General features: G+C 38.7%; 1 protein-coding gene across 6 annotated transcripts; it reads left to right on the forward strand.

Annotated features, from left to right (window-relative positions):
- Window positions 1-1,551: 1,551 nt before the first annotated feature.
- VPS11 (vacuolar protein sorting 11) lies at window positions 1,552-14,281 on the forward strand. 6 transcript variants are annotated; one of them, XR_015207451.1, is made up of 6 exons: window positions 1,552-1,965; window positions 2,050-2,223; window positions 2,296-2,622; window positions 2,718-4,490; window positions 13,054-13,716; window positions 14,158-14,281. XR_015207451.1 is itself a non-coding variant. In XM_086582072.1 (5 exons), the coding sequence occupies exons 1-5, from the start codon at window positions 1,747-1,749 to the stop codon at window positions 13,438-13,440; spliced, it is 2,880 nt and encodes a 959-aa protein (XP_086438198.1). In that variant the 5' UTR covers window positions 1,557-1,746; the 3' UTR covers window positions 13,441-13,848. The 6 variants fall into 6 exon arrangements, 4 of the variants coding, with proteins under 4 accessions (XP_086438198.1, XP_086438197.1, XP_086438199.1 ...); XR_015207450.1 differs by having other exon boundaries at window positions 1,583-1,965; window positions 2,293-2,622; XM_086582072.1 differs by lacking the exon at window positions 14,158-14,281 and having other exon boundaries at window positions 1,557-1,965; window positions 13,054-13,848.
- Window positions 14,282-14,392: the final 111 nt, after the last annotated feature.

The following is a 14,392-nucleotide window of genomic DNA, read 5'->3' on the forward strand; positions in this document are numbered from 1 at the left end:
TGCTGGTTCTTGGTCGGTTAAAATTACCTTCGGTTGCTTGTCATTCATTACCATCATCCATGACTTCATTACATACCTAAACAAAAGACTCTTATGTTTCGGAAAAAAGTAGTGCACCACCGAATAATATTGTTTGAGCATAGTGGTTGATCCCTACTATCGGCACAAATGGCATATCATACTTATTTACCCCATATGTAGGATAAAAAAAAACAACATCACCGGAGAAATGGTAGTCCATCCTTGACCTAGCATCTGTCCATAAAAAGTTTGTCATACAACCTTCTAAATCAAGTTGTATTGAGTAGTAAAACGACGGATTCACTGACTGTTGATGTTGCAGAAGATCTAATAAAGTTTGTGCATCTCCATTCCTGAGCTCCTTTTGTCGTTTTGAAGACAAATAATTACTTGCATCCTTTCTTATAAAGCCAATGTTTCTAATTCCTCCAGCTTCACTAGCCATGGAGTCAACCATCAGATTTGTCCAGATTCCCGCTCCACGCATGTCATTGACAATTTTCTATTGGGTAGGATCCATCTTTCGTTGAGATTTCAGCATGTATCTCTTGCTTGGAGTTACTGTAGAGTGGTTATGCACTTCAACAAATTGAGAAACGATCCATGTATCTCCTTTTTTTCTCCGGATAGCGATCATTGCCTTACAACCCGTCCTTGAATCAGTCCTTGAATCAGCTTTATTTCTTGATCTTTCTTCAAAGGTTTTAATCTAGGATCTCTAACCCCTTCAAGTGAACAACAAAATATCCGACCAATCAACTTGTTTGATGATTTTGATTTACATGTAGAACTCTTTCGAACACTAAATCCAACTTGACCAGCGTAACGGTTGTAAAATTCATAAGCATCGTCATGAGAATCAAATTCTATCCCAACACATAGACAATGTAAATTTATATTCTCAAAATTGTTTGTATCATCGTTGTTCACCACAATATTTTCTTCAAAGTTATCATTGATGGCACTCTCAATATATATATTTCCTCAACTCCATCAGTTGTAACTTCACCCATAATGTCTTCTATGCCACTTGAAAAGCTACACATTCACAAAGTTATAATATTAAAACCCACCATTATCAAGTTTACTCAAATATACACAGACTCAACGACAATGCTATGAAAAAAATAATAATAATAAGCCCAAAATCGTATTATACAAAAAGGAAGCCAAACATTTTATACTCAAATGATAATAAGACCCTTACATTTGTTTTTTTTGGTATTCTGTCGAGATTTCGAGAAAAAATAGGTGAGAAGAAGATGATCGGAGAAGTGGTGAAGGTTACTCTACGAGAGTTTTAGTTCGTTGGTTTTTTACTGTTGACTTTTCTATCAGTTAATATCTTTTTATTTATCCCTATAGGGACGCCAGCCGAGACCGTTGGATCCGATATCTAACGGCCCGAAAATAAAAAACAAACCCATATTCTCTCTCTTCCTTTTTGTTTTTGATTTTCGGACCGTTGGATTTGTTGGACTCGAAACACTCATCCCTATAGGGATATCTTCGTGGTATCCCAGATCTTTATTTTTTGGGCTTGGTCTTTTTTTCTCGAGATGTGTTAGTATTCTACGGCGTCCACCAGGCGTCCTTATGAGGATATCCCTGGGATAGCCGGGCTCTTCTCACGTATCCCGCTGACGGAAATCACGGAATACAACAAAACAGACAAAACTTTCTCCCTCCCTCTCTCTCTCTCTCTCTTGGGAAAAAAAAAAAAAAATGTATCAGTGGAGGAAATTCGAATTCTTTGATGGAAAATGTACAACAATCCCAGAAGAAGTATTTGGGAGTGGGGAGATCACGTGCTGTTCGAGTGGGAGAGGGAAAGTAATCATTGGAAGTAATGACGGGACAGTGAGTTTACTCGATCGTGGTTTGAAATTCAATTACAAATTCCAAGCTCACTCTTCCAACGTTCTCTTCCTCCAACAACTCAAGGTATAATAATAATAATATAATCGTCATTTCACAATTCCAACTTTATATTATTATTTCCGCTGTAACATAAAACTTTTAATCTAGCAACGCAATTTCCTAGTCACTGTTGGAGAAGATGAGCAGTCATCACCACAGCTATCACCTCTTTTCTTGAAGGTGTTTGACTTAGATAAGATGCAGTCAGAGGGTTCAAGCACAACAGGCCCTGAATGTATCCAAATATTGCGGATATTCACCAACCAGTATCCTGAAGCCAAGGTAACAACATTTTATTTCATCACAAACCATGGATATAGATATAGTGCTCAACTTTTTTTTTTTATTCAGCAGATTACGTCATTTTTGGTCCTTGAGGAAGCTCCACCTATATTGCTTATCGCGATTGGGTTTGACAATGGTTTTGTTTACTGCATCAAAGGGGATATTGCACGCGAGCGTATCGAACGGTTTAAGCTTCAGGTGGAAGACGTGTCAGACAATGACCATAATAAATCTGTTACAGGTTTAGGTTTCCGAGTTGATGGTCAAGCACTTCAACTCTTTGCTGTGACTCCTGCTTCAGTGAGCTTATTCAGCTTGCAATATCAACCACATAAGAGGCAAACCCTGGATCAGATTGGTAGTGGAGTTAATAGTGTCACGATGAGTGATCGCTTGGTATGTTACTTATTGTCCGTTTTTGTTCCTTATTTCTGTGTAAAACTTTTTTCTTCTCTTTTTAATGGGAAGTTTCATCCTTTCTAACCAACCAGGAGCTAATAGTCGGGCGTCCGGAAGCTGTGTATTTCTATGAAGTTGATGGACGTGGTCCTTGTTGGGCATTTGAAGGAGAGAAAAAATTCCTTGGCTGGTTCCGTGGATACCTGTTATGTGTTATAGCAGATCAAAGAATTGGCAAGAATACTTTCAATGTATATGACCTGAAGAACCGACTGATTGCCCACAGTCTAGTAGTCAAAGAGGTATCATACATGCTCTGTGAATGGGGAACTGTAATCCTTATCATGAGTGACAAAACAGCTTTATGTATAGGAGAAAAAGACATGGAAAGCAAACTGGATATGCTTTTCAAGAAGAATCTTTATACTGTTGCCATAAATCTTGTTCAAAGTCAGCATGCCGATGCTGCAGCAACTGCTGAAGTATTAAGGAAGTATGGGGACCATTTGTATGGTAAACAAGACTATGACGAGGCTATGGCTCAATATATACGCACAATTGGCCACCTTGAACCATCATATGTCATTCAGAAGTTTCTAGATGCTCAGCGGATCTATAACCTTACAAATTATTTGGAAAAACTGCACGAGAAGGGTTTGGCTTCTAAAGATCATACCACTCTTCTGCTGAATTGCTATACAAAATTGAAAGATGTTGAGAAACTTGATTTGTTCATAAAAAGTGAAGATGGTGGTGGTGAGCACAAATTTGATGTGGAGACTGCAATAAGAGTTTGTCGTGCTGCAGGGTATCACGAGCATGCGATGTTTGTTGCTAGGAAAGCAGGGAAACATGAATGGTACTTAAAAATATTGCTTGAAGACCTTGATAGATATGAAGAAGCATTGCAATATATTTCAGGCCTTGAACCAAGTCAAGCTGGGGTTACAATGAAAGAGTATGGTAAGATCCTTGTGGACCACAGGCCGGTTGAGACAATCGAAATACTCTTGAGGCTTTGTACGGAGGAAGAAGCAACCACAGGAGTGACCTTCAATGTCACGTACTTATCCATGTTGCCTTCTCCTGTTGATTTTCTTAATATTTTCATTCATCATCCGCGTTCACTAATGGAATTTCTTGAGAAATACATAAGCAAGGTAAAGGATTCACCTGCTCAGTTGGAAATACACAATACTCTCTTGGAATTATATCTGTCTTATGACTTGTACTTTCCATCGTTCTCACAAGAAAACGGTGGTGATGTTCATAGAGCAATAAACCTAAACGGAGTGCCAGTTTTGTCCAGAGCTGGTTCCAAAGAGAGATTAATTGCGGAGGGTGAGAATGATGCATACAAGAACAAGGATTGTCTTGAGAGACGTGAAAGGGGACTGATATTGCTTAAGAATGCTTGGCCATCTGAGCTGGAAAATCCACTCTATGATGTTGATCTTGCTATCATACTTTGTGAGATGAATGCATTCAAGGAAGGGTTGCTATTTTTGTACGAGAAGATGAAGCTCTATAAAGAAGTTATTTCTTGCTACATGCTGGCTCATGACCACGAGGGGTTGATTGCATGTTGCAAGAGATTGGGAGATTCAAGTAAGGGAGGTGACCCATCCCTTTGGGGTGATCTGCTCAAATACTTTGGTGAGCTTGGAGAAGATTGCTCCAATGAAGTAAAGGAGGTTTTAACTTATATTGAAAGGGATGACATTTTACCTCCTATCATTGTTATTCAGACGCTCTCTAAGAATCCATGCCTTACTCTCTCAGTCGTCAAGGACTATATAGCTCGAAAACTTGACCAAGAATCAAAGTTAATTGAAGAAGACCGTCGATCTACTGACAAGTATCAGGTCAGCCTTCAAATTACTGCAGCATTCTTTTTTGTTTTAATTTGACTTTTATTTTTCTGATGTGTTGGTGTGTATAAGTATCCTTGATGGTCAATGGTAAAACAAATCAACATAATCTCTAGCATTGTACAACATCTTGCAATACATCGTGAAGTTCCAGTGTTTGTATTGGTTTTTACTTTTTAGCCAAATTAAGACGATGCTTCTGTAATTTCCCAACTGTAGGAACACAGTATCTTAATTTTTTGGTCATCTGTAATGTCAGAATTTCAGAAAATTCCGGTTTTCAAGGGTCTGGGATTTCGTTGAGAACAGCTCTTTGTAGTATTATTTAACCCCACCCTCTTAGCTTCTGTTTGTTGGTGGTCTATGGAAGAGGATTCAAACTGTTGATGACTGAATAAGAGAAACATGGACATTACATACATGTCTTTTATGAAACAACATTGAAGAGGTTGTGGATAATCTACTCGTCTCTTGCCTGGTCTCGGCCAACATTTAGGTAATCTTTCTTTCTTCCCTTCGTAAGAGTTGGGTTTTTCCTCATATCATTTGGAGGCATTGGCTCACTCGTCATTCATCTTCTCTCTGACTGTCAAGGCTAAGAGGTTGAGGGAGACTAAATTAGATTTTTTGACATCAAGGAAGTCCTTGATTGGGTTTTGGTGACTCCATCCTTAAACAGGCTAAAATTCCAGGACTTTGAAGTCAATTAAGATTTCTTTGTGATGTAACTTTGTGGTAGTGTACTGCTTTCCTTAGTGCTCTGGTGAGGAAGCAAGAGGTAGAATGATAAATGATGGGTGGATTAAGGGGTGCCAACCAACTTGGGATGTCTTTGCATCATGCAGATTCTCCTCTATTTGTGGTATAACAATCTTTGGGTTGTTGCAGAAGGCTTGAAAATACTTTTATGAACTTCGTATTGAAGTTAGTCACACGTGATTAATTTTTGGGTAATATGTGTGAAGTGGTCACCTTCATGATGGATTTGCTTTCCTTACTGAGGTTCATGTGCTTGTATTGAATGAGGGGTGATTGAAGGGAGAATGGGTTAGAGTCCTAGAGAGAGGAGCTCTGACTTTCTATTTCTAACGTAAAATAAGATCTATTGTTTTATTTCCTTTTCAATATTGACCAGCAATGTGGTCATCATCGCCCACTTCACAGTGGGAAATGGCTTCCTCTCAGGTTATTTACTCTTTGGGGGTTCCTTTGAGGCACTTGATCGACTACTAGTGCCAAGCGTAACCTTAAGCCTGCTCAAACAAACCCTGTTCCAGTCAACAACAATGTTGAAAACTGTATTGTTGCTTCTGGAGCTGTGTCTACCTCTGTTGGTACATAAGAAACCACTAAGGAGGAAGTGAAACTAGATTCATTCAGTGGAGCAGCGAAGGAAAAGCAAAAGATATCTTGTGACGTAACTAAGAGAAATGTACAACCCTTTGTGGAGTTTTCAGCCTTGCAACCCCAAAGGTGAGTACCTATCTATATGAATTCCCAAGAATGCACAAGAAAGGGGCTGGAGTATTGCAAATAATCTCTTGTTGCTATTTTTCCTTTGCAAAAGCTTTCTATTGATGAACTTTAAGCTGAAGCTGTGAAACAGTTCACAGTGGAATGGGTTACTAACCTAAATGGTAAAGGTGCATAAAATTTGCCAATGCCTCGAAGATTGAGAGTATGGGTTGGGGGTTCATGGAAACTGAGAATCAGACTACTTGACTAACAAAGTGGGAAAAGAACCCGGTTCCCAAGCGACCAGAAAGCAAACCCATGCTCTCATATGTAGTGATGGATCTTAGGCCATCCCCAAATTTTTGAGAGTAATTCCATTATATAGTAGTAATAGTTAAACTACTATATGGCATCTCAGAGGTGCAGTGGGTCTTTTGAAGAACAAGGTGCAATCATCCAGAAGCACCAGTCACAAGACCAAGGAGAAGGGGCAAGAAGAAACCACAAGGAGTAGCTAGGAAACTTAAATGGATTGAGATAAAATAAGATTAGGAGAATGAAACTGTAGATCTCCTACGATAACAGCTGCTGCTGAACATAATTTAGAGCCAACCTCGTACTACCCAGTGCTTCCTTTAATAGCTCAAATAGGTGAACCTATTGCTATTGCACGAAGCAGCAGGTTCCAAGAATCTGCAAGTTAGTTGATATTGGTCGAGTCACTTTGGTTCCTAGAATAGCCAAACCAGTTCAGAGCAAGGTTATAACCCCTGAATCCTCTTAAAAGAAACTGATTATATTTTCAAGCTCCAGCAAGAGTGAGGCTCCAACAGAGGACCGCAATATAGAAAGTCCTGAAACACTTCAACAAGAGATTCAACAAGTTGGCAAAGACAAAGACAATCCCGAGAAAGAACAAGTTCCCTCAACCCCTGGAGGTTCAAAGAATTGGGATGACATGGAGGGGGTGGAGGACGGAGAGCAGGTACAGTGGTATAAACATAGCAGAGTTGTTTTACCACAATTTCAACATCAGCAGTTTTTCCCTCCCAAGACTAGACTTGGGGCTGGGAAATTTAAATTCTAGTTGACTTCTGACCAGCCATCCCATTAGCGAGGTTGTTATGAAGATATTCTGATTAGGCTGATTCAAGACTTTGCCCCAGTTATTGTTAGGATACCAGAGCCAATGGTGGACTCATCTCCCATCTCGATTGGATTTCTTAATCTCTTGGTTTGTCAGTGTTTATAATATCTGACCCTTTCAATGAGAGAAAAGCTACCTTTTGGGTACTTTGGAAAAACAGCAGTACCGAACCTTCATTTCTCATTTTTCTCAGCAACAAGCTACAATAGAAGCTGAAGGAGCTTTTATTGTTTTCGTTCATAGTTTCATACCAGTAATCTGTGTGTGTACATAAGGATACTTTGGGATGAGATTGCTGCTCTAAAGCAAGATATTACCTTCCTTGGGCAATTATAGGTGAATTTAATCCCTTATTGAGTCCTACCTGAAAAGAAATGTGGCAGAAGGCCTTTTCTTAGAGCTATGCTGGATTTGAAAAGTACCTTAGGTGCAAATAGTTGATTGAACCAATGGATACATGGGTAACATGGCTAACATTTACCTGGTCTAAGACACAAAAATTAAGCAATGAATCAGATTGATTTACAAGGCAGACCCAGGGTTGCTAAAAAAATAGTACTTGGTGACACAATAAAATCAAATAGATGGTGGTTCCAGCTGAAATCTCTAGCCCTAATCATCTGATGTTTGTGCTGGCTTTTTTATTTTTATTTTTGCAATATGAGTTAAAGAAATCTGAGAAACCTCTTTGAAGTTTTAAGTTCTAGAGAGATATCAAAATCCCTCAGGCCAGAGACTCAGCGAAGGAAAATGCAAATTGCTGTGGAGGAGCATTGTTTACACCATACACCATAAAATTAGAGATACTAAACATATTGGGCATTAAAGGGCACCTTGCGAGAGAGTATTTGGGAGTCCCTTTAATTAAAGAGAGAGTCATCAAAGCTTTACTGGTTCCTTTGGTTGAAAATTTTATGAAAAGAGCGACAAGTTAGGCAGGCAATGCCTTCCCATTTCAGGGTAGAGTGTCACATGCAAAGCATGTTCTTAGCACTTTGTCAATACATAACTTGGCGATTTGTAAGTGGTTAGTAACAGTATTAAAGAATAAAAGTGAAGAGATGATAAGAAATATTGTGTTGCCAGGAAATCCAACTAAAAGAAAGTTGGTTATTGTTAGAGTTGTAAGAAGACATCTCCTGAGGGGATTTAAGGACTGGGCCCCAGGGGATCTAAGTTGGCCATTTTCAACCTTGATATAATTATCTAAGAGCAAGTTTCTACAGTAGCTATTCTAGACTTATCCTTGGGTCGAATTTCCTTTTCCATTTTCCCTTCGTATAGCTTCATTGACTTGTACATCACATTCCACAATTTTCGAAAAACTATACAGACTCGCTTTTTCAATATCAACTGGTTTATCGACTACCTAGTTCCAGGAATGAAGTGTTAGAGTTCTAAGATGACATCTCCTGAATTTCTTAAGAAGTTTCTATTATGTAGATACAAAGCCGAAACTAATTAAGGCCATAATCTCTCTTCCCTCTGCAAACTTTCTTATCCATTAACAATAATAAACTTTTACTGTTATAGTGTCTCTTGGGACGATACCTAAGCAACAGGGAGGTCTAGGCCTAAAGAAACTCAAAGACATTGACATGTCCATGCTAATGAAGTTATCATGGGGGTGCTTAATGATGATTCTCATTTGTCCAGATACATTTAGGGGGCAATTACTTAACAAAACAGGTGAGCTCAAAAGCAAAACTTCGACTGTTTGGTTCGGCGTGAAGGTGGAACTGCAAACCCTACCTGATCACCACGCATGGGTGATCACAGATGGGAAGAATATTCAGGTCTGTGAAGACAATAGGATCGGTGATATAAGGGTAATAGAGATATAGTGCAAGATAAGCAGAACTTGGAGAACTATCATGATGATTTTGATATATAAATCCATGCCTGAAGAATGGAATTTCTCTGGAAACGTGATTCAAGTTCTGACAAGCCTTGGCACTGATGTGAATGGGTTGCCACTTGCCAGCACCAATTGAGCAGAAGAAAGATACTCTGGAAGATTTCAACTAATGGTTGATTTTCAGTCCTATTCAATGCCATTAGAAGCAATGGAACTGAGCCACCGTAATACAAGTTTCTACGGACTGCCAAGTTGCATCCTAGAAACATTGCTCTGGGTTGAAACATCCTTAAACGTGGACTTCGTACTGACGACAAAAGACTAATTAGGAATTCTAGGAATTCCAAACTGCCCTAAGGATGCTGCCATTGCAACATTGGAACTTGTAGTATTTGTTTTTTCCATGTCCATTTGCACAAAACTTCCGGAGAAAAGCCACAGCTTAATGTTGTTAGCCAGATATCAAAGTGTCGTACTGAAAATATGCAAGGGTAAAATTTCACTTGTCAAAGATTTTTGGAAGGTCTGCACTGTTTCTGGGCTGGTTCAAATCTGTGAAGACAGGAAATATGTGCTTTATGATCATGAAAAATTGTACTCAGTGCCACTGTGTATGCAGCAAGAAAAGCAATTATAGCTGCTAATGAGACAATCTAGGGGCATATGGGTGATACGATCCAGAGACTTCGAAGACCTGAGAAATCGTAGGTCGGATACTAAGCTTAGGAAAGTACCAAAAGTGATGTATTGCTACTCGCTTGCATCACCTAAGGACATGCAGGTTGGGGACTGTATTCAGAAACAGCTTGGGTGTAGTGTTAGGAGAATTGGTGGCCTGGGAATAACAACTAATTATGAGGATGAATCTCAGCAATTGTAGAGTGCATTGGGAAGACAATTGAGCTTGGGAGAAGTCATCAATTGGTAGGGACTAATTAAGCAGCAGCAAGAATGGTCTTTCAATCGGACATTTTTGCGTTGGATGTTAAGAACAAAATGGTGTAGTATTAAGCGGGAGGCAATATGGCTACACTACCAGTTCATGGAGATAAGTGAATATCCGAGCTGACGCTTATGCCAATAGGGAAACCACTCTTGCAAGGATATGAAGCAGTAATGGGAGGGCAGACCACAATTTTCCCTGAGGCTGCAGAACCCCGACATGACCTATTATAGATTTGTGTAAGCTTTGTATAGGAAGTTCACGGAGTCCTCCTTGCTGTAGGAACCGTTATGGTTTCATGTCATCGACTACAAACCGTGAAAACCCATGCGCAGTGGAATAAAGATGTTCACGATTTTGTTTAGAATCATACCTTTGAACAGCTATGATTTCTGAGAATCCAAGCTCTATTAATTAGTAACCTCTTGATTTTCTGTTGTATTCCTATCCTTGGAATGGACATTGTGTGGGCAACGATCTACCAGCCTTTTTTTTCTCTCTTTGCCTCTCTTGAGCAATCACTTAGAATCCATTTCGGCCAAGAGAAAAATGTTTCTTTATATAGGCTACAACAAGGACCTGAGGAGAAATTAGGGTTAGGTCTCCTGACGGGCTTGGGCTTCCCATGTTCGCCTAGAACACACGGCCCAAGTCCATCAACAAATGACTTATTCCACTAAAGGCCATTGTTGCACTACCGCCCTAATCCCAAATTACGTGTATTACGGTTATGGGCTCCATATTATATGCTCGTTGATCTCCCGGTGTTAAGATATCAAATGCCCGTTGATTAAGTCAAGTTACTGACAACTACATTAATCAACTTTTTATATCCTTGAGTAGTACCACTCAACCTCATTGTCATGTCGGATTAAATCCACCTGCAGGGTTTACATGACAATCTTTATGAGCTTCTCAAGGGGACATCATCAACCCGACTTCCTGCGGGTCACGGATTCCTTCTATAATCAATAACACACTTTACATACAATGTCATTACCCAATCCATCGAGTTTGTTGATTTACAAATAAATCTCACTCATTGATGATTTAAAGCAATGTACAATGCACGTAAGTGTCCGTTATTATATCCGGATTAAGAGGACAAACATCCATAATAATAGAGGTGTTTGTTCTCTTATATAGTCAGTATAAAGAGAAACAACCTCACTTGGTCCTGTTCAATACACACAAAGTGTACTAATGTAATCTTGTAGTCAAGATAGACTAATACCAGATTATACTACAACTATACCAATGGTTTGTCCAAATCCATCTAGGTTATGAACGTTTACTTATACTTTTTAAGGTACTGATGATATGATCTTCTGTGTGTCACCACACACCATATCATCTACAACATAAAGTATTAGACGCATGCATATAACTAGTAACATATATAATATGCATAACATTTGCCTATATGATTCTCATTCAAAATATAAAGAATTAGAGTTAATACAAAAGTAATGCTTTTAGTATATAACCCTATCACTTGCTTGCAGTAACTTCTATTTTCGTTCTCTCTGGAATTTTTTAACTAATTAATTGAAAAACACCTTAGTTTAAACAAAAGGAAAGAAGAAAGTATAGGCTAAATTTTGGATCTTTCTTTTTATAAATTTCGGATAAATCCTTTGGCTTGAGCGGAAATGTACGAAAGAGAAAGCCCTTTCTTTAATCAATTTTTTCATAATTTGAAGTTACTATCTGGAATCGGGTATTTTGGTGGTCTTAGATTTTGATGGTCTGATGGTGAGATTGGATGGTGTTATCTAAACTTGAAATTACTGTTTGGACTTGGTGCTTTAGTGTGATCCCTTGTTTGGCTTTCATAAGCTAGTGTGCTCACTTGGGGCTTTCATAATTTGGCTTTAGTTAGATCCCTTGTTTCATTCGTTAGGATGAAGAAGAGTTTGAAAGAAAAGGAGGTGAGATGGGTTTTGACTAAAGCATGCCAGGGTTCACTATAGGTCGGTGTTACTTTTGGTTTGTGAGCTAATCCTTGGTCCCTACCTTTGCAAATTTTTTTTTTTTCTGAATGTCTACCTTTTTTTGGGTTTGAGCTGAACTTGGTTCAAATTTTACGAGACCCAGATTCCAGCTCATACATGAGATTAGGTGTTGTTGTAGTAATTGTCTATGAGAACTATGCAGTAGCGTAAGAAAAAAGTAGTCCTCAACATATGGCATACCAAAGAGTTTTCTTCACCTATGTATTGGGGACAACTTTGTCAAAAGGTTTCAGTAAAGAGTGATGTTGGGGAATAGGTATAAATGAAAATGTTGAAGTTTTGAAAAAAGTAATATTGATATAAAGATATCAGATTTGCACGTCAGAAGTCAACAGCCCATGACGGCATCTTACATACAACAGTATTATGACTGGTTCCAAAAAGAACTGGGCAGTACTTAATTGACGAGTGAATAAAATGTAAGGAGACAAATAAACACTTAAGCATGCGAAACAGTGTTTATGCGATCACTTTAAAGATGCCTTTCTGAAAGTCTTTCTTGACCTTCTTAATTTGTTTGTGCCTAGTGCTTACATGTTGGTGAATTTTCTGGGCCAATTGTCCTCAAAAGGAGGCAATATTACAAAAACCTGCCCCAGAAGATTGAAAGACAATAGTCTATCTGGATTTCTTACCCAAACATTGAAAAGATAAATTGTAACCAAATCCGGACATTCAAAGTTTTCATGTGGTGGCTATTCACTTTATTCATTTTGAAGTATTTCTGGTTTATGAAACATAGAGTAAATGCGATTCTGTTATCATGTCCATCCGTCAATCTACCTCTTGCAGTTAATTTTATAATTGACAAATCATCAGAAAATCTCATTTTTTAGTTTCTGCTATAACCACTTCAGAGGGGTTATGCATTAAGACTTCACGTGTAATTTGGATTGTAATTGGGGAAGGGTATCGGTAGGTCATCTTGTAGCTGCTCTCTTTGAAAATCACATTGTAACCTGCTGTAATTACTTGACATATTAATGAACTCGAATTTTATCGACCAGAAAACAAAAAAAAAAACAAAAAACAAAAAAGGAAGTAAGAACTGGCCGACAGATTTGATACGGTACATAGTTTTAGTAAACAGATTAGATACAGTACTATAAGACTGATGTTTTGCAAATCCACTTCTGCAGGAAGAAACACTTGCCATGAAAAAAGAAATCCAGGATCTTAGAACGAACGCGAGAATATTTCAGCTCAGCAAGTGTACTGCATGCACTTTCACCCTCGATCTCCCTGCTGTTCACTTTATGTGCATGCACTCATTCCACTTGCGCTGCCTAGGAGACAATGAAAAAGAGTGTCCAGAGTGTGCCCCTGAGTATAGATCTGTTTTGGAGATGAAGAGAAGTTTGGAGCAGAATGCCAATGATCAAGATCGATTCTTTCAGCTGGTGAAAAGTTCAAAAGATGGGTTTTCTGTTATTGCAGAGTATTTTGGCAAGGGTATTGTCAGCAAAACTAGTGATGGTCAAGCAGACACTCTCGTACCAGGCACTTCTTCAACCAATGGCTTTTGAAGCTCCTTTTCACTTATGAATCAAATGACAAGTTATGGTTCAGTATTTTGAGTTTTGTCCGGTAGTTCTGGACTGCTTGACGTAATTGGGAGAAGGTTATCCTATCAAAGATCCTAGTCTTGAATCCTGGTCTTGAATTGAATGTGCTAGACAGGAGGAAGAAAATACAAAGTCAACCCAGCCTGATCATATTTCCCATGTTTGGTAGTGGCGTGTTTTTGGCCTGGAATGTGAAGGTCAAATGATCTGTTGATTATCTGTGTTTTTAAGCTATAAGTTATAACTGACTAGATTATACCCCGTGTCTTAAAGACACTCACCGGCATGCCTTCGGCACGTTTCACTGGCATGCATTCAATATCTCCATGAGTAAATTCTAAGACAACGAATAGGATGATTTTACTCCAAGATGTTTACATCAGTGAGTATTCAACACACTGGTTTGACTGCTAGCCTTTGGGAACTGGTTCCCGAGTTCGATTCAACCCAATAGCAATATTTGTTTTAATCAATTTTATGTTGTTGCAATAAACAAAACAAAACACAAAATGATGCTAGAGGGAATCGAACTGTTGACCTGTTGGCGTTACAGCCGGCTCATGGATCAACTTTGGAAAATAAGAGCACAGTAGCCGTTTGATGGTTCTAGATTCGATCTAGACCATCCTTTGTGTGTTGTTTTGTCTTTTAGTGAGAAAAAAAACCCTATCTTATAAGTTATAACTGATGTAACCAGAACATGTGATGGCTACTGAGTACTGACGGGATATCGTATTTGTTTGAACAGAAAATATCATGGTGTGAGATTTGTAATTCTCAAGCCACTTATTATTTTTGGTAATTCTCAATATTCCTTCCTAATTTATGCTTGATGAAATGACAAATGAGATATGTAACATGCAAGTTTCAGTGTTTTACGCCACTAGGGAAATCAAAAGATCGAGATGATCAC

Source organism: Coptis chinensis, chromosome 9 (assembly GCF_015680905.1).
Source record: "Coptis chinensis isolate HL-2020 chromosome 9, ASM1568090v1, whole genome shotgun sequence".
Lineage (NCBI taxonomy): Eukaryota > Viridiplantae > Streptophyta > Magnoliopsida > Ranunculales > Ranunculaceae > Coptis > Coptis chinensis.